The sequence below is a fragment of the Clarias gariepinus genome, chromosome 20, assembly GCF_024256425.1.
Source record: "Clarias gariepinus isolate MV-2021 ecotype Netherlands chromosome 20, CGAR_prim_01v2, whole genome shotgun sequence".
In the NCBI taxonomy this organism is placed as follows: Eukaryota; Metazoa; Chordata; class Actinopteri; order Siluriformes; family Clariidae; genus Clarias; species Clarias gariepinus.
The window spans coordinates 8,201,620-8,223,002 of NC_071119.1; the positions used below are offsets into that span (position 1 = coordinate 8,201,620).

Sequence of the window (21,383 nt, forward strand, 5' to 3'; positions counted from 1 at the left end):
GTGTGTGTGTGTGTGTGTGTGTGTGTGTGTGTGTGTGTGTGTGTGTGCGCCCCGAATGGTCTGCGAGAAGAAGCTCCTCCTCATTGTGTTAGTGTGATTCTTCAGAGAGCAGAAACACTTCCTGACTGTAACACATGGTTCAGATGTCTGAGGTCCCTCACTATCTTCCTGGCCTTGGTCCATCAGCACTGGCTGTAGACAGACTGCAGGACAGGGAGCTCAGTGGATCATGTATTCAGCTGATTGGTGCTGATCCAGACGAGGCTGTGATGCTTCCTGACAGGATGCTCTCGATGAGGCCGATATCTCACTCTACACCTGGGCTTTCTGTGAAGCTGCTTGTCTGGTTTTCACTGTTTACATCTTTAAGTCTGGCTCAGTATGACAGATTACACTGAAATGCTTCTTTAACTAATTTCCCAAGTAATGTAAGATCTGTTAAAACATATTCACAGTCTATAATAAAAGTGTAACATGTTCATTCAGAAAATAGACACTTGAGACATGAATTATGAACAAAAATATCTAATTTACTTATTTTTAAATTCATTTAAAAAACAGAAATATTATTGTTGCTAAATCTTAGGGGAGAGTGATGCTGTCTCTGTGGTCTGATTTTTAGTTATAAATAACTTTAGTTATTTTTGGGTAATTGTTAAGGCTGTAACACATGAATCAGATTTAACACAAGTTAATCTGGCAGCCATGTTGGCACACACACACACAACTGTAAAGTCACTCACATACCCACTCATCGTCTATACCGCTTTATCCTGTATTTATGGTCAGAACCTGGAGTCTATCCCAGGAGGCTTAGGGCACAAGAGACCCTGTACAGGGTGCAAACACACATACATACACACTATGGGCAATTTGGGAACACAAATTAGCCTAACATGCATGTCTTTGGACTGTGGGAGGAAACCCACCAGACATGAGGAGAACCTGCAAACTCCATGCACACCGAGACGGGAATCGAACCCGGACGCTGTAACTGCAAGGCAACAGTGGTAATCACTACACCACCGTGCCGCCAACTGCAAAGTTAGCCAAATGTAATTCAATCCCAAATCAGACACCACAGAGTTGGTGTTCATGCACATCACTGCTGTAGAATCTATTATTTTGTAAAAAAATCCTAAATGAAAAATATTCTCTGAAAGTAAAACAGGTGACATGTAAATGGTTACACAGTTATTAACAGTAATGAGGATTTTTCCAGACACAACACACTGACTTTTACAGATACACATGTACATTAAATTTACTGCTTTTTATTCACATTCAGTGCATCTGGAAAGTATTCACAGCGCATCACCTTTTTCACATTTTTTTTTTCAACCATCTCTGCAGAAATCCAGCAATCAGGCCTATATGGTAGAGTGGCCAGACGGAAGCCACTCCTTAGTAAAAGGCACATGGCAGCCCGTCTGGAGTTTGCCAAAAGGCACCTGAAGGACTCTCAGACCATGAGAAACTAAATTCTTAGGTCTGATGAGACTCTCTGGCCACTCTACCATATAGGCCTGATTGCTGGATTGCTGCAAAGATGGTTGTCCTTCTGAAAGGTTCTCCTCTTTCCACAGAGGATCTCTGGAGCTCTGACAGAGTGACCATCGGGTTGTTGGTCACCTCCCTGACTGAGGTTCTTGTATAGACAGGTGTGTGCCTTTCCAAATCATGTCCAAACAACTGAATTTACCACAAGTGGACTCCAGTTATGCTGCAGAAACCTCTCAAGGTGACCGGGGGAAACGGGATGATCAGGGGAAACAGGATGCGCCTGAGCTGAATTTTGCAAAATGAGTGAATATTTATGTACATGTGCTTTCTCAATTTATTTTTATTTTTAATAAATTTGCAAAAATCTCTTTCAACATCTTTTTCATGTTGTCATTATGGGGTGTTGTGTGTAGAATTCTGAGGAAAAAATGAATTTAATCCATTTTAGAATAAGGCTGTGACATAACAAAATGTGGAAAAAGTGATGCACTGTGAATACGTTCCGAATGCAGCATACAACAATTTAGTTACAGATTGTCTTCTCACAGATCCAAACAAACTTATCATTACAGGGATAATCAGCCCAGTCCAACACAGGATCAGTCTTATGACCAGTTACAACACAGTTCTCATTTTTAGCTCCGTTGGGTTCTCCACTTGCCCAAAACCTGAAGGAGAGAATCAGAGGATCTGCTGTGTTTTTCAGACTAATAAAGAGTCAGTAACTGTATCAGAAGTAAATTATTAGTTCAGTGATTTCTTACTTAGTGCTCAGTCGTGTATTGTCCACCCACTTCCACTCGCCCTCTGTGTCTCCGTCACTCAGACCAATCCAAGATTTTCTGCTGCTCAGCTGCTTTTTGATAAACTCCTGTCATGATAATAATAATAATAATAATAATAATAATAAATATATCAGGTGTGGGCATGGTGATGTAGTGATTAGCACTGTCGCCTTGCACCTCCAGGGTCCGGGTTCGATTTGTAGTAAAATATACAAATAAACAAAAAACTTTCTCTCTCACACACACACATGGCGCACACACACACACACACACACATGTGCACACACACACACACACACACACACCTGTTCCTCTCTGCTGTTTATGATCACCAGGTCTGCTCCTCTGTCTCTGCAGTTCTGTCTGCTCGTATCCCAGTTCGTCTGCTCAGTAAAGATGTAGTAAATACTGGAGCTGAAATAAATCCATCCTGGAGGATTTTAAAGAAAATGTTTTAGGCCTTACAATTATTATTTTTACCGTATTATTTGTAAGTCAGTTAGTTTTTTTTTAATTTCTTTCCCACCACTGACAACTTAGTGCTTCTGGTTTTCTAGTGTTATCATGACAACGACAACAAAAAAAACAACAAATACTGACTACTACAGACTATCCGCTACAATATGATGCAGTGATAACAGATTTTTTTTATGTTGAATGTAACTATGAATAATTAAAACTAAGACGATGTTCATTAACAATCATGTGGCAGTTTTACAGTATTACTCACCTGCTTTAAAAAGCTTCTGGACTTCCTTTTTTTCCTTCTGTAACTGGTCTCTTTCTGTGGTTAAGTTTTTGTTACTGGTCTGTAACTGGTCTCTCTCTATAGTCAGGTTGTTGTAACTGGTCTGTAACTGGTCTCTTTCTATAGTCAGGTTGTTGTAACTGGTCTGTAACTGGTCTCTCTCTATAGTCAGGTTGTTGTAACTGGTCTGTAACTGGTCTCTCTCTATAGTCAGGTTGTTGTAACTGGTCTGTAACTGGTCTCCCTCTATCCTCAGGTTATTGTAACTGGTCTGTAACTGGTCTCTCTCTATCATCAGGTTGTTGTAACTGGTCTGTAACCGGTCTCTCTCTATAGTCGGTTTGTTGTAACTGGTCTGTAACTGGTCTCTCTCTATCATCAGGTTGTTGTTACTGGTCTGTAGATGGCTGTATTCTGTATTCAGGTTGTTGTATTTAATCCACACCACTGTGATGGCCGTCAGGAGGAGAACACACACCAGTGCCAGACACACTGTAGTCACTCTGTAACATATTCTCCATGTAGTTTCTCCACCTAATGATAAGTGAAAAGTGACAGAAAAGTGTTTTGCAAGTTTAACAATAGTAAATTTATTTACAGTCCAATTACAGTGTGTATATAATGTTCAATCTGTCATGCATTTATATAAATCTTAATATTCCACTAATAATCATAATAATGGCCTAATTAAAATAAAACTGGTTTAGTCTGGCCCATTTAGAATCAAATTTTTTATCACACTGAGAGGGTCGGTGTAAACTTTTAATAATTCATTAATATGTAAATATTATTCATATAAACAATTAAACTGATCTTTTCTCGTGAGTAGAATTATTATTTTCTGAAACACAACATTGTATAAAACAAAAGTTTCAATTTTAAAACTGTTCTTAATACCTTATTTTAGAATCAGTAAAGTTTTAATAATTTGATTAAAGCTAATTTTTGAGCAAAACTCGTGTACCGTACTTGTAATGACTTCTTTCTGTCATGTGATATGTAAAGTAAAAATACTTCCTGTTTGACACAGTGGGTGTTCTGTGTGGTTTTAATGTGTTCAAACAGTTTTGGTGAACGTTCAAGCCAAAAAAAATAATGTTTACACTCTTTTACTGACGTTAAAGTCATTACAGCGGGATAAATGAAAGGTATTCAACGCGTATGTCCACAGTGTGTTCTATGAAATGTATGTAACTTTACAGAACATGTAAATGTAAAATGTAATTTAGATGTTGTGTGTACATCAAATTATATACAGTAACAAAGCCATGTGGAAAACTGTAGTGTAACTATTGTGCTGAAGACAAGAAATAGCATTACAAAAATGAAAATACGCATGCTAAGTGAAGCTGATGCATGCACAATGTGTGTGCAGTTTATACAACATCTTTGCACACACAGCACATGCATTTCTAACCTTAATTAGAATGTTAGAAACCTTAGAGGATGACTGCTGGACACACAGTTGGTTGATGGATGAATGTTTTATGGTGCATTATCTGTACTCTCTAACAAGGGAACAGGCACGGGTTTGTTATGACATCAGATTGAGATTAGCGTTGCTGATTTACATTTTAAAAAAAATTTCTGCGTAAATTTTTTCTTCAGGTCTGTTTTACAATTCAGTGTTTGCATTCACTGAGCTGAGTGTTTTTTATATTAGGGCAAGCCGCAGTGCTCATTTGCGATTAAGTAAAAAATTGTGATCTGACTGGACCAGTGTCAAATATGATGTCACTACAGATCAGTGTTACTGAGAATCCACTCACTCATCTTCTATACCGCTTTATCCTGTACTCAGGGTCATCTATCCCAGGAGGCTTAGGGCAGGAAGCGGGATATACAGGGTATATATGGTGCCAATCCACTGCAGGGCACACACACACATAACGGACAATTTGGGAACGCCAATTAGCTTAATCTGCATCCCTTTGGACTGTAGGAGGGAACCGGAGAACCCGGAGGTATCCCACCAAGCACGGAGAGAACACGCAAACTCCATGCACACAAAGATGGAAATTGAACCCGGACCCTGGAGATGCAAGGTGACAGTGCTAATCACTACACCACCATGCCGCCATATACCAGATATAATTCAAGCCAAAAGTCATTCATAAAGTCATTAATAAAGTCCTGATTAAATAAGTTGCTTTGCACATCATTGTGTATAATACAGCATAAGAATGATATAACTCATATTTAGTTAAATACGGAAATAGTCATCTAATGCTAGCTGCTTACAGTTAAAATGTGTCTTAAAAATAATCACTACTTCTCCTCACTGTCTCGAAATTCTTGTAGTATTAAAATAAGTAAACCTTAGATAAAGAACTATACTCATTGATGCTCACGTTTCTTTTACTTATAAAAAGTCCAATGCACAAGAAGTGAAGTACAACACCTGTGTGTACAATAATCATCATCATCATCATAATAATAATAATAATAATAATAATAATAAATACAGTGGTGTGAAAAACTATTTGCCCCCTTTCTGATTTCTTATTCTTTTGCATGTTTGTCACACTTAAATGTTTCTGCTCATTAAAAACCGTTAACTATTAGTCAAAGATAACATAATTGAACACAAAATGCAGTTTTTAAATGATGGTTTTTATTATTTAGGGAGAAAAAAAATCCAAACCTACATGGCCCTGTGTGAAAAAGTGATTGCCCCCCTTGGTAAAAAAAATAACTTAACTGTGGTTTATCACACCTGAGTTCAATTTTTGTAGTCACCCCCAGGCCTGATTACTGCCACACCTGTTTCAATCAAGAAATCACTTAAATAGGAGCTACCTGACACAGAGAAGTAGACCAAAAGCACCTCAAAAGCTAGACATCATGCCAAGATCTAAAGAAATTCAGGAACAAATAAGAACAAAAGTAATTGAGATCTATCAGTCTGGTAAAGGTTATAAAGCCATTTCTAAAGCTTTGGGACTCTAGCAAACCACAGTGAGAGCCATTATCCACAAATGGCAAAAACATGGAACAGTGGTGAACATTCCCAGGAGTTGCCGGCCGACCAAAATTACCCTAAAAGCGCAGAGACAACTCATCCAAGAGGCCACAAAAGACCCCAGGACAACATCTAAAGAACTGCAGGCCTCACTTGCCTCAGTTAAGGTCAGTGTTCACGACTCTACCATAAGATAGAGACTGGGCAAAAACGGCCTGCATGGCAGATTTCCAAGGCGCAAACCACTTTTAAGAAAAAAGAACATTAAGGCTCGTCTCAAATTTCCTAAAAAATATCTCAATGATTGCCAAGACTTTTGGGAAAATACCTTGTGGACCGATGAGACAAAAGTTTAACTTTTTGGAAGGTGCGTGTCCCGTTACATCTGGCGTAAAAGAAACAGAAAAAGAACATCATACCAACAGTAAAATATGGTGGTGGTAGTGTGATGGTCTGGGGTTGTTTTGCTGCTTCAGGACCTGGAAGGCTTGCTGTGATAGATGGAACCATGAATTCTACTGTCTACCAAAAAATCCTGAAGGAGAATGTCCGGCCATCTGTTCGTCAACTCAAGCTGAAGCAATCTCGGGTGCTGCAGCAGGACAATGACCCAAAACACACCAGCAAATCCACCTCTGAATGGCTGAAGAAAAACAAAATGAAGACTTTGGAGTGTCCTAGTCAAAGTCCTGACCTGAATCCTACTGAGATGTTGTGGCATGACCTTAAAAAGGCGGTTCATGCTAGAAAACCCTCAAATAAAGCTGAATTACAACAATTCTGCAAAGATGAGTGGGCCAAAATTCCTCCAGAGCGCTGTAAAAGACTCGTTGCAAGTTATCGCAAACGCTTGATTGCAGTTATTGCTGCTAAGGGTGGCCCAACCAGTTATTAGGTTCAGGGGGCAATTACTCCCTAAATAATAAAAACCATCATTTAAAAACTGCATTTTGTGTTTACTTGTGTTATCTTTGACTAATAGTTAAATGTGTTTGATGATCAGAAACATTTTGTGTGACAAACATGCAAAAGAATAAGAAATCAGGAAATTTAGTCAGGCAAATAGTTTTTCACACCACTGTATATAAGGTGTGGGTGGCATGGTGATGTAATAGTTAGCACTGTTGCCTTGCACCCCTGGGTTCGATTCCTGGCCAAACTCGATTCCCGTCTCTGTGTGCATGGAGTTTGCATGTTCTCCTCATGCTTGGTGGGTTTCCTCCGGGTACTCCGGTTTACAGAAAGTTGTTGGTGCTTACCAAATAATTGTTATTTTTTTACACACATATCTCTTTAAGAGTTTTGTAGTGAAGAAATAGTTCAGGATAAAAGTCTCATTTGCTATTGACCTAGCCTACTATGACATCATTTACTATGACAAATCTAGTCAGGTCATGACGTCCCGGGTGCTTGACCCAGAGTGCTGAAAAAAAGATTCCAGTGATTCACCACACCTGGCCTGAGACAAGGTGTGCAGGGATGTGAGATCAACACTGCGTACCAACCAGTAAGTAAACGGTCATAGAATAGCAACAAAATAATTATCATGTCCATGTTCAACAAAATTCCTGTGACGATTCTTCCCAGGCCACAATGCCAGATAGAATTTTACACCTGCATACCTCCATGTTAACCCCAGGGTCTACAACAGCTCCACCAAAGCAGAGGAACCAGAGTATGTTCCCAAGAGAAATAAAAAAAAAAACTAAAAGGTTTATCTTAATTCAGGTCATGATTTACCAAATTCTCAGTAGCAAGATGAATATTGGGAAACATTTAGAGGATAAGCCAACAGAGAAGTGGACTCCTTACTAATACTATACTGTATGACACAGACAACACAAACCCAAATAGAGGTAATAGCAACAGACAGCTTTGTCCTTCTCACAATGTCTGCACTCTATAGACATCCAACATCTCCTCCACTCACTCAGAAACACATTAAAACATCTATAATTTATATAAGCCTGAGTTACTGCATCTCTACATGTGGAAACACTTTTAGCATTGCAAACCCAAACCTTACCAGTATGTGGTTCTGAGTCTGGGTCTCTATTTGTGTCAGTGCCTTCAGAGTCGGGGTCATGACCTCTAACAACATCTACACTCTCATAAATATCCACAACCATTTCTATTTGCTCAAAAGAATGCTGAAACATCTCTAATCTATAGAAGACTCACTAAGACACTAAATTGCTGTGTCTCAGTGTTAGCAGAAGTGAACTGCTGTACTTACTTCCTAGTGTACACTAAATTAAATGTGCTGCTGCTATTAAAGGAAGTCACACATTAGAGTCGGAACATCAGAGACGTCCAGTGGTCAAAATGTGAAGGCTGATCTAAGATCAGTGTTAACCCCTGCCCTCTTTCACACATTGCTATGTCAAAAATACTTCATTGCAGCAAATACATAGAACAAAGTCAGGATTTATATCACACATGGGCATTTTTTTCCTGTGATACAGCAAAGCTGTGATATAGGAACAAACTTGTGATATGTCTGCAAAACAACATTAAGTCTAAAGAAATGGGCTTACAAAATAAAAAAAAATATTGTATTTTTTAACACTGACAAATGTATCTACAGTAGTAGAAGAGGAGTAATGAATGTGTGTCTATAGTAAACTAAAGGTTTCTGTTAGTGACAGTAGCTCTGCTTAGCATCAGACCATACACGTATGGACACATGACCATCACACTCATATGTGCTTGTTGAACATCTCATTTTAGATACAGTCCCATCTTTTGTTATAACAAAATTCAAAACTTTTTGGAGTGTTTGGGAAATTAGTGTTCATTCAGCCACAAGAGCATTCAACCCAGTCGTCATTATAGATTGTAAATAATAATGAGCTGTGGGTCATACAGTAAGATCATGGTTTACTGGGGTGTGTCGGGGTGCAATGAAGTGATTCACAGCTTGCTAGCATTAGATGCTCACAAAATGTTGTGGAGGAGCTGCTACTTTTATCAGCTGCAGGCCTACCACAGGGTCACTTCCAAAACTAAACCAAACAAGAATAAATCAAACTATGATGAAAAACCAGATTAGCTATGAAGCAAAACAGAACTATATTGTGACAAAACAGAACTATATTGTGACAACAACATACCAAATGTAAGACAAAGACATTATAACAAACAAAGGCATAAATAAAGTAATTAATAAAGAGTATTTTGAACACCTGTGAACAACTCTGAAATCGGAAGCAATGAATGAATGATGTCAACATAAAAGTCCCAAGCACCAAACATAAAGTCCAAGAAAAACAAAACACACTATGGGTGCAGAGCATCCTCCAGGGGTTATCCCTGACAGGAATTATCTCTGTAGGTCTTGGTCAACCCTGAAAGAACATTGTAAACTATTTTTATTAGCTTAGCAATAGTCATTTTTTTTGTGGCCTCACCATATTAAATAATGAGCAATTCTGTGTCTTTAAATAGCGCCACCATATTTTAGACTTTGCTCTTTGTTTCTACACCATAACTAAAGACATCAGAGAATTAACTCAATGATTTTACAATAGTATTCCAAGTAGGCTTGAGATGATTTTAATGCAGTGGTCCAGTTTATCTCAAAGGTAAGTTGACTGTGGTTGAGGTCATGGCTACTGTATGTGCATGACACTCAAGTTCTTCCACTTCAACCACATCATCTTTTTATGAAGAATGCATTGATGCACAGAGCAACCGTCATATTCAAACAAGGTTGGATTTCTTAGTTCCGGTGAATCAAAATTTTAATGCTAAAGCATACAAAGACATTCTATACAGTTGTTTGCTTGCAAACTTTTGTGCCAACATAATGGAAAAGTACCAACTATGCACACACATAGTCCACATGGTTTTGGACCACATAATTTCTTCATTGAGCATGCATTTATGCACAGGGCAACTGTCGTATTCAAACAGGGTTGGACTTCTGGTGAATTAAAATTTCAATGCTAAAGCATACAAAGACATTGTATACAGTTGTTTGCTTGCAAACTTTTGAGCCAAGATAATGGAAAAGTACCAACTATGCACACACATAGTCCATATAGTTTTGTCCATGCAGTGTATTTGTAATATCAGTTTGGGGACATAGAAATTGTATTATATTTGATTATAAAGCTTATATAGGCTGTCTTCTATTTATGTTCTGTTCTATAAGTACTTTCATAAGTCAGATTTGTTTTTAAGTCTGACAAAGTGAGTCTTATATGCCTTTCCCATAAATATAGAATATAAAGCATAGCAATTCACTTGACTAAATATATGTCCACTTTAGTCACAAAAACCATAACCGCACCTACCAACCAATCAGCTTTACTGTGCTTCCCTTCGCTGGAGGCGAACCACCGGATGAGAACAAAACTTAGCGAAAGTAAACAAACAAAGCTGCATACCTTGCTGAAATTGGTGCTCGTTTTATAACTAAAGCGGAAGATTAAACCCAAGACTCTGCTCTTGTGATTTTCTTTGATCTAGTAAACAGTACCAGAATAACTTCATTAACTTTTAACCTTCAAACTGTTTGTATGTTTATGTGTTCAAGTAGTGTCCATAATTTGCTCATAATTGCTAAATACTAGATTTTGTGTTATCATCGTTGGTAGGATACACTAAAATTGTGCAAAACGCTGGATGGGTAGTCGATAAAGTGTACATTATAAATTTTAATTCAGTTAATCAAATTTACCTGATTCGTTAAAGATTCAATACACCTCTGACCCAGAGCTAAAACACTACATATGAATGGTCAAGAATGCGACAGGCATTCATTGTCATTATTATGTAAACCCTACACAGTGTTGTCTCTGCACCTTTAAATTGCGAGTGAAATCCCAGATGCCGTCTTGTGTCAGAGCAAATTTTCCCATAAGAAATAATGCAAACTTGATATAAACTGATTAATAGGGGGGGAAAAAAGCGTATACAAACTGCTTAAAGTGCAAAAACTTCGCTCGTTCATCAAGTAAATATTTATTACTGTTATATAGAATGTAACAGTGTTGTCTCGGCACGTTTAAATCGTGAGGGGAATCTCGTCAGAGCTGTTTTTTACTTTCGTGTTGGGGACAAATCTTGTTGTTAATTTGATTTGTTGAGAATTTTCTGAAGTTGGGACAATTCACTGCAAGCATATTGTGGTGTGGGCGGGGTTTCGGTTGGGAACCATCATGCTTTGCGGGAGGGGTTGTTATGTTGTCACCCTGTTGGGGAAAGGTGTTTGGGTTGGTGGTTTCGGACAGGTTGTGTGTGTGTGGGTTAGAAGTGTGTCTTGTAGTTTGTGACTTGTTTATTGTGAATGTGCCGTTGTGTCTCAAACTGAGTAAAATACTCCCAGCCATTGCATTGGGCAGCCAGGAAGCTCACTTGTCTCTCCAAGTTCCTGCGTAGCGGTGAAAAACGCTACAATTGGTGTCAGAAGTGGGATGGAGAGTCGCGGGTTAGAGCGCACCCCGGAGGAAACCTGGAGGATTCAAATAGGCCGCCGAGTAGCAGAGCAGCTAAGGAGGAAGAAGACCCTCCCTGATGGGGCCAGCGCGGGCAAAGAGCGGCGACCAGAGCGGCGCGTTCCAGGTTCCCGGCATTGGACCTCGGAGGGGATTCCTCCAGTGACGCAGCGCCGGCACCGGAGCAAGCTACAGCTCCGTGCCCCGTCCACCAGCGAAGCGACCTGCAGCTGCGCCTGCCGGCCTACAACGGCACAGTCGATTGCCACACGTTCCTCGCCCAAGTAGAGCTAGCCGCCAAATTCGCGGGCTGGTCCCCGGCAGAAACAGCCGTCCGGGTGGCCCTCTCGTTGGAGGGTGACGCGCTACGGGCGTTGGAAGACCTCCGGGCTGATGAGCGGGAGGATTGGGTGAAGCTGCGGGAGCTGCTCCACTTCCGGTTCGGCGCAGGTGACCGTAAGGAGGCCGCGTGCGAGGAGCTGGCAACCCGCGTGCGGAGCGCCTCCGAGCCACTGGGGGCGTTCGCCATGGACCTGAGGTCTCTCGCGCGCAGAGGCTACCCGGAGTTCGGGCCCGCCCAACAGGAGGAGCTAGCGCGCCGTGCGCTCCTGCAGGGAATCCGGCCGTGGCGGCTTCGCGAGCACATCCGGTTAGCGGCACCGGCTTCCCTGGCTGAGGCGCTGCGCGAGGCTAAGCGCGCCGAACCCATCATGGCAGATCACCACGGCGAAAAAGCCGAGCGACCTCCCGTGGCTCAGGGCCGCTCGGTAGGTGAACCTAGCCGGGGACAGGGCTACCCGTCGCGGCTAGGCCTCGACACCGCTTCCGAGATTCCGCGACGACGCCGAGGCCAGGGACCGCCGGATTACCGCTGCAATGTTCTCAGGCCTGAGGACAACGTACCCCAGCAGCCGTTAAACTAGCTTCGGGGGGCGCCGAGGGGAAGCCGCCTCCCACAGCTTTCAGCTATCCACAGAGATACGGGCCTGTCGCACAGTGCGAATACAAGTAGGTGCAATCATTCTTTTTCATCCATTCTTTGTGGCCGACATTGAGGATGATTGTATCTTGGGGTTGGATATTTTGGAAAGGTGGGGTGCCGTACTGAATCTCGATGACGGAATGTTGCGTGGTAGCTTCGGGTTAGCCAGGTTACTATTGCCCAAAGCGCAGCCGGACATGTTAGTGGAGCGCACCATGGGGGCGGAACTTCTGGTGGGCGCACCATGTAAACATCCGGTAGCAGACCGAACGAGAATAATGGCCGAGCTTATGCAGCGTAGCAGCGTAGGGCTAAGTCAGACACGAGTTCGCGGACATTTTCGCGGTTGATGAGCGCGAGTGCACACATACCAATTTGGTGCAGCACACGATTAATACGGGTAACGCAGCTTCTGTCCGGTTACATCCGAGACGTCTTCCCTTAGCTAAACGAGCTATCGCTGAACAAAAGCTACGTTAGATGGCCGACTCAGGCGTCATAGAGCCAGCGTCCGGACCGTGGTCTTCACCGGTTGTGTTGGTGCGCAAAAAGGACGAATCGTGGCGGTTTTGTGTGGATTACCGGCGGCTAAACGAGGTGACACGCAAAGATTCCTATCCGTTGCCGCGAATAGATGATGCGCTGGAACACGTTGCGGGCTCGGCGTGGTTTAGCTCGCTAGATCTGCGAAGCGGGTACTGGCAAGTAGAGCTCGCCCCGGAAGCGCAACCTAAAACCGCGTTCTCGATCGGGCAAGGGCTATGACAATTCCGGCACATGCCGTTCGGCCTATGTAACACTCCAGCTACGTTCGAACGGCTGATGGAGAAGGTGTTAGCCGATATTCCTCGCAACCGTTGTGTCGTCTACCTGGATGATTTACTGGTGCACGGCAGGGAGTTTGAGGTCGCTCTAGCTAACCTACGGGAAGTATTTTTGGCTATCCGGCGGGCGAATTTGCGACTCAACCCCAAAAAGTGTCAGCTGTTGCGGCGAGAGACCGGTTTCCTAGTCCTAGTTCCTAGGCGAGAGACCGGTCTCGTATGTTTATCCTCGACACGGACGCAAGCGATGTAGGGCTGGGGGCTGTCCTGTCTCAGGTTTCCGAGGGTAAAGAGCGTGCTATCGCCTACTTCAGCCGCGCGTTGTCTGGACCGGAGAAAAATTACTGCGTCACGCGGCGCGAGCTGTTAGCGGTCGTCGCGGCCCTTAAGCATTTTAGGCCGTACGGCAAAAAAGGGCCCTACCCAGCGCTCGCAAGCGCCCTTGCAGGACTTCCGGGTGGGGGCACCCATGGAGCGTATGGGCGTAGACATTCTTGGGCCTTTTCCCATCTCCGATCGCGGGAACCGGTATGTGCTGGTAGCCATGGATTATTTCACGGCCGGAGGCGTTTGTTGTTCCTGACCAGAGCGCTTCCACCACGGCTCGAGTGTTGGTGGATTAGGTGTTCAGCCGATACAGCGCCCTGGAGCAGTTGCACAGCGATCAGGGGCGTAACTTCGAGGCGGAGGTATTCGCGGCGGTGTGCGAGCGCCTCGGGGTGAAAAAGCCCCTTCATCCGCAAAGTGACGGCCTCGTGGAATGCTTTAATCGAACGCTCACCACCCAACTCGCCGTGCTTACCAGCGACCGGCAAAGGGATTGGGACGAACATTTGCCTCTAGTGCTTTGGGCTTATCGCACAGCGGTGCAGAAGTCCTCACAGCTGACGCCAGCTGCATTGATGTTCGGTCGCGAGTTGCACACACCCATGGACCTTGTGTTCGGGCCTCCTCCACAAGTGGATTACTGTGGGATGGATTACTTTTGTTCTTTAAAAGACAAACTGTTCCGTGTCCACGAGCTGGCACGTAGGCACTTGGCGAACGCCAGGGTGAAGCAGCGCCGCTGGTATGATACTCACAGCCGGGGGCGAGACTTTGCTGCTGGGGAGCAGGTTTGGGTGTATTTCCCCGGAAGAAAAAGGGGCCTCTCGCCTAAGCTTATGTCGCACTGGGTGAGCCCCTGCACGGTCATTGCTCAGCTCTCTGACGTAGTTTACCGGGTGCGGTTGACGGGGCGGTCGCGATTGGTCGTGCTCCACCGGGACCGGCTGGCTCCCTACCAGCCCCACGCCAGCGAAACATCGAACTCTGTGAAGGCCGGTCCGCCTTAGGAAGAGGGCTGCGCCCCTCCTTCCCCCGCAAAAAGACTCCGGCGTTCACAACGCCAGCGCCGACCACCGTCACGCCTGCTAGACTGAGTTCGCCATGGTGACCGGGGACGGTCACAGCTCGGGTGGGGGCAATGTGGCGTGGGCGGGGTTTCGGTTGGGAACCATCATGCTTTGCGGGAGGGGTTGTTATGTTGTCACTCTGTTGGGGAAAGGTGTTTGGGTTGGTGGTTTCTGCCAGGTTGTGTGTGTGGGTGGGTTAGAAGTGTGTCTTATAGTTTGTGACTTGTTTATTGTGAATGTGCCGTTGTGTCTCAAACTGATTAAAATACTCCCAGCCATTGCATTGGGCAGCCAATAATGCCTAAATGTAGTTTGTATTTTGATTTTAGTTGTGTTGACTTGGGCTCTCTTATTGGCAATGTTTCTGTCTATGTTCTGTGAGTCTGTGTTAGTGGAGCTGATTCAGTCCTGTCCTAAATGTATGTAAAGTACTGTGGTTGTTGTCCTCCTGTGTTCTTGTGTGCTTAGCTAGAGTCAGGTAAGTAGTTAGGTGTGTGTTTGGCTAGGAGCCTGTTTAGCTAAAATCTATGTTGAGTTACAGTAACTAGCGTGCTTCTAGCCATAGCCCCTTTGTGTCTCTAGCTGTTCTGTGTTTCCTATCCCCCTAGTGCCCCAGTGCAATTAGCCTTAGAGTGCCGCCTCGCCTAGCCTTAGAGTGCCGCCTCGCCTAGCTTTGGAGTGCCGCCGAGCTTGTTAGTGCCGCCTCGCTTAGCCTTGGAGTGCCGCCTCGCCTAGCCTGGGAGGGCCGCCTCGCTTAGCCACTAGGTATCCTCCGTCTGTGTTTCTGTGCCCCCATTCCCTAGTGTGTGCATGTTGGGGCTGAAGACATGTTTAGCTAGGTGTATGTGTAGCTGACTGCCATGGTTAAGAGCAATCTTAACCATGTTTAGCTAAAAGCCATGCCTAGCCGACTGCCATGTTTTTAGCCCTAGTCCCGTCTCCCTCTAGTGTCTCCCCTCTCTCTAGTGTCTCTCTCTAGTGTCTCCCTCTAGTGTCCAGTTTCAGCTCCATGCATAGTTTGTGTGTCCTGTTATGTGTTTGTCCTCCTCCTGCCTGTGTCTCACCACAGGACGTGTCATTTGTCCCCCTGCCTGTGTCTCGCCACAGGCCGTGTCATTTGTCCCCTTGCCTGTGTCTCGCCACAGGCCGTGTTATGTGTCCCTCTGCCTGTGTCTCGCCACAGGCCGTGTTATGTGTCCCTCTGCCTGTGTCTTGCCACAGGACGTGTTATGTGTCCCTCTGCCTGTGTCTCGCCACAGGATGTGTGTTTGTCCTCCAGTCTGTGTCTTGCCAGAGAGCCCCTGTTAGCACAGAGTTAAGTATTGTTTGAGTTTGGTTGTTCCTTTGTTTGTGTCTTTATTTATATTTTGTGTTTAATGTTCATTAAAGACTCTTTTTTGATTACACACTCATCTGCCTCTGTGCCTGCTCTCACTGCCCATGGCGATCAATACCTGCCACTACACCCCGTTCGTAACAGAATGCTCGACCACTCAAGGCATAGCAGAGGGGGCTGGGACTTCAAAGCAGCGTCTTCGAGCCTCACGTGGAGGCCGCAGCGGCAGCGTCTTCGAGCCTCACGTGGGGGCCACAGCGTCTTCGAGCCTCACGTAGAGGCCGCAGCGTCTCCGAGCCTCACGTGGAGGCCGCAGCGTCTTCGAGCCTCACGTGGAGGCCGCAGCGGCAGCGTCTTCGAGCCTCACGTGGGGGCCGCAGCGTCTTCGAGCCTCACGTGGGGGCCCCAGCTGCAGCAGCGTCTTCGAGCCTCACGTGGAGGCCCCAGCTGCAGCAGCGTCTTCGAGCCTCACGTGGAGGCCCCAGCTGCAGCAGCGTCTTCGAGCCTCACGTGGAGGCCCCAGCTGCAGCAGCGTCTTCGAGCGCCTCACAGGGAGGTCCCAGCTGCAGCAGCCGCCGAGCGGCTCACAGGGAGGTCCCAGCAGCACCAGCGAGCCTCATGTGGGGGTCCCCACCTTTTACTCCCACCTTCGTCCAGTAGCCCCTATTCTAGGCTGGGCTTCGGAGCAACATCCCAGCACTGCGTCCACCACCCGGCTTCGATGTCGGGCACCCACCGCTGCACGGCGGAGGTAAAGCCAGTACTGCATCGGCCGCCCGGATTGGGGGACAAATCGGCACTGTCTTCAGGGGCTCTACTTCTCAGAGCAAAACAGTGCTGCCCCCTCCGCCCGGCCTACACCAGCGATCCGGTGCTGCCTCCGCCACACAGTCGACTACGGGAGCTAGCCCGTCGGGGTCGGGTGAAAGGACACGGGACACCAGGGAAGTGCCCCAGGACCACCAATAGCGCTCCGGAGGAGCGGTTTAAGGGGGGGGGGGTACTGAAAGGGTCCACCACTAGAGGTCACTGTTTTTCCTTTTGTAGTTTTTGTTGGCTGACTCAGTTTCCCAGCAGGCACCTCGGTCAGGTGATGCGAGTGCACACCTGAACCGAGGTAGCCATCAATCCATCTATAAATAGCTGTTTAGACTGGAAAACTGGGTCAAGCATTTTTGGTTTTTACCACTGTCAAGTGTGTGGGCATTTTGTTCTGTTCTGTTTTTGTTTTGTTCTTTGTTTAGTTTGTATTTTGATTTTAGTTGTGTTGACTTGGGCTCTCTCATTGGCAATGTTTCTGTTTATGTTCTGTGAGTCTGTGTTAGTGGAGCTGATTCAGTCCTGTCCTAAATGTATGTAAAGTACTGTGGTTGTTGTCCTCCTGTGTTCTTGTGTGTTTAGCTAGAGTCTCGTAAGTAGTTAGGTGTGTGTTTGGCTAGGAGCCTGTTTAGCTAAAATCTATGTTAAGTTACAGTAACTAGCATGCTTCTAGCCATAGCCCCTTTGTGTCTCTAGCTGTTCTGTGTTTCCTATCCCCCCAGTGCGATTAGCCTTAGAGTGCCGCCTCGCCTAGCTTTGGAGTGCCGCCGAGCTTGTTAGTGCCGCCTCGCTTAGCCTTGGAGTGCCGCCTCGCCTAGCCTGGGAGGGCCGCCTCGCCTAGCCACTGGGTATCCTCCGTCTGTGTTTCTGTGCCCCCATTCCCTAGTGTGTGTTAAGCTATTAGGTAAGTGTAGCTTAGTGCATGTTGGGGCTGAAGACATGTTTAGCTAGGTGTATGTGTAGCTGACTGCTATGGTTAAGAGCAATCTTAACCATGTTTAGCTAAAAGCCATGCCTAGCTTACTGCCATGTCTTTAGCCCTAGTCCCGTCTCCCTCTAGTGTCTACGTGTCTCCCTCTAGTGTCTCTACGTGCCTGTCTCTACGTGTCTCTCTCTAGTGTCTCTACGTGTCTCTCTCTAGTGTCTCCCTCTAGTGTCCAGTTTCAGCTCCACGCATAGTTTGTGTGTCCTGTTATGTGTTTGTCCTCCTCCTGCCTGTGTCTCGCCACAGGACGTGTCATTTGTCCTCCTGCCTGTGTCTCGCCACAGGACGTGTCATTTGTCCCCCTGCCTGTGTCTCGCCACAGGACGTGTTATGTGTCCCTTTGCCTGTGTCTCGCCACAGGACGTGTTATGTGTCCCTCTGCCTGTGTCTCGCCACAGGATGTGTGTTTGTCCTCCAGTCTGTGTCTTGCCAGAGAGCCCCTGTTAGCACAGAGTTAAGTATTGTTTGAGTTTGGTTGTTCCTTTGTTTGTGTCTTTATTGATATTTTGTGTTTAATGTTCATTAAAGACTCTTTTTTTGATTACACACCCATCTGCCTCTGTGCCTGCTCTCACTGCCCACGGCGATCAACACCTGGCACTACACCCCGTTCGTGACAGTTGGTAGAAAGTATGACAAGTTAAAACATAATGGGTTCACTTTAGAGATGAGAAAAGCAGACATAGTATGACAAGTAATAAAACATAAACAGTAAGGTGATGGGTAGTGATACTCAGTGAACAATGTATACCCAAAGTACATGGGAAAAACCCTTGAGTGACCCAGACATGAACTGTACTTATTTTATAATTAGCTGTCATGAGTATGATAAATAGACAAGATAAGGCACCAGGTCCAGGACTTGGCAGAGCCATGAGCACACTTAATGAAGGATTGAAACATGTGTTGGATATGTGATGTCTAAATAAGAATATAAAAAGACACAATTAACCAAAGGACAAACGATTAGTTTTACAAATACTGAGTTTATCCATCTGTCATGGTCCTGTCACATCAACACCGTGGTAAAAAAGGCCCGGCAGTGTCTGTACCACCTCAGATGCTTGAGAGACTTTAGACTGCCCTCCAAGGTGCTCAGGAATTTCTACTCCTGCACCATAGAGAGCATCCTGAAGGCAAACATCACGACCTGGTTCGGAAACAGCACCATGCAGGACAGACGAGCTCTACAGAGGGTGGTGCGATCAGCTGAGCGCATCATCCGCACCGAGCTCCCTGACCTGCACTCAATCTACACCAAGCGGTGCTGGACCAAGGCCAGGAAGGTCTGTATACACACACATACAAACACGTGGTCACAGTGTTGTAGTAAACAGTACATATGTGCACGGATGTTGATTATACTTGTAAGAGATGAGCTCTAAGACCCAGCAGGGGAGACGATTACCTACAATTCCGCAGTGCAAGAGAGAGAAAAAACATTGGCTCAGTTGTGATCACGTGACGCTCTGCGTCAAAACAAGAAGCGCATGTGTGATACATGATACTCGGTACTCGTAAACCAAGACAAGACAAATTCGTTTTTCAAGTCAAAATTTATTAAAAATCTTTGCATGTCTTGTGGAACACTCGCAAACTGCGTTATTTGCAATCCAAGGTTTCACTGTAGTTGTTGCTGTGAATTTTGTTCACATATACAAAAGAAAGTGGGCGATAACGCTGACCACAGATCAGTGGAACTTTACTGATACAAAGCTGCATACCAGCTTCTTAAAGAGTAAATCTAAAAATAATTTCATATTTACTGCCAGAACATTTTGACTAATTTACATGGCAGAAATTAACCTTCTATAAATACATAAATGAATCTTAAAATAAGCAGGTAAGAAGTATAATAGCTATGTAGAGTGACATTATAAAGAACAAAGAGATGATGAATTGGTGCAATGTATACATTATAACACAACAATGATGTATCGGTATGTATATAACTGCTGGACTCGAACAAGAACATGTGGGATATCTGGATATTTCAGTTCAAATGTCTTTACACTTTGACCACAAGAAGCCATAGATGCCCCTCCTCTGATTTTTACTTCCTCTAACTTCATTTACTGACAGCAGCACATTTAATTCTGTACACAGAGTCAGAAGCTCACTCAGAGCCTGCAGGTCACACCCACACAGAGGTGCAGTCAATTCATATTTTAATGATGTCATGTTTCTTTTATACATTAAATATGGTTCAGTGTACTGAGCAGGATGAGATGGTAGTGGTTATTTTTGGGATTGCCGACAATGTTGAAGGCTGACCCTGACACAGACACAGAGGTTTGCAGCCTTTTTTCACATTTTTTTAACAGTTAAAATACAAGTAATCTGGTCATTTCTGACCTGGTCAGGGGTTCACGCAAGCTGATGAGCAGCTTTATTTCAGTCATAAATTCACAACCACATTCCAGCCATTATTTTAGGCTGTGGTCAAATAATGGTAAATATTTATTAAATGCTGTGAACAAACAGCAAAAAGCATGATGATTACTAATATAAAACGGCCAAAGTGCTTCGTGTGGAATCATTGATTCATCAGGTCATTTTCTCGGGGAAAGATTTTTGTGTGCATATACGAATATTTATGTGAAAATGTTTTTTTTTCTTTCAGATATGGTGTTTTTGATATATTCACGAATCACGGCATTGAAAATGAAATTAATTTTAGGACAATTTAAACAGACGCATTGCCATAACTCTATAACAAACTTTTTGTTATGAATTTTTAAATCTCAATTCATTATTATAAACATAATTTAAAGCTCATATACACACATTCACCATGAAAGATCTATTGTAAAACAAAATAAAATTCATGTTTGCTTCAGCATTGGAAACAATTTTGTTTTAGGGTGACATATTATACACAATTCTTTTTTTAACTTGGTGTGGCTTTTAGATAAGGTTTTACCATGCGCCATCTATCAGATTTTAAATTATTAAATGGTTCTTGCGGGATCTGGTGGCACTACGCGAGACAAATTGCGGGAATTTTTTTTTGCATATTTGTTTCAAACCTGAAGCATAATAGAATTAAAACTGTTTTGCTGTGATGGGTTATAACTGCACATGCTCTGATAATTTTAGAACTGAAATTGCCATACAGTAAACATTTTTTTTTTCTCGACTCTCCATCAGTGTATTTGTGTGTATTCTCCATCAGTGTATTTGTGTGTGTGTGTGTGTGTGTGTGTGTGTGTGTTTTATTCAGTATAAGTAATATTTATTAAATAAATAAATCCATTTAGTTCAATAGTTAAATGTTACAGATGTATTTTTGTAAGGGATAGTAGCATTTTACAAAGTTTATTAAGTTAAGTAGATCAGTACATATACAGTACACACGTTCCTGGTTGTGAGTGTATTTTACCTGAACTCTCAGCTTGCTTAAATCTTCCGGGCATCTGGTTCTCCAAATTATCTTGATTTGCATAAACACCTTCATATAAGTTCTCACTGTCTCTGGAATCTTCTTTAACTTCTTCATTTTCATAAATCGCTGCACTCATCTCTATTCTTCCCTTCGCAGTAATCCTGATCTTTCAGTAAATTAGTTTTTAGTATGTATACACACCCTTGTACCAGTGTTTAA

At 44.0% G+C, this 21,383-nt stretch overlaps 1 protein-coding gene across 1 annotated transcript; it reads right to left on the reverse strand.

Moving 5' to 3' along the window:
- Positions 1-2,026: 2,026 nt before the first annotated feature.
- LOC128508249 (C-type lectin domain family 4 member K-like) lies at positions 2,027-21,300 on the reverse strand. The gene is made up of 5 exons (XM_053479476.1): positions 21,162-21,300; positions 3,019-3,570; positions 2,594-2,718; positions 2,268-2,374; positions 2,027-2,171 (listed from the first exon to the last, which is right to left on the reverse strand). The coding sequence occupies exons 1-5, from the start codon at positions 21,298-21,300 to the stop codon at positions 2,027-2,029; spliced, it is 1,068 nt and encodes a 355-aa protein (XP_053335451.1).
- Positions 21,301-21,383: the final 83 nt, after the last annotated feature.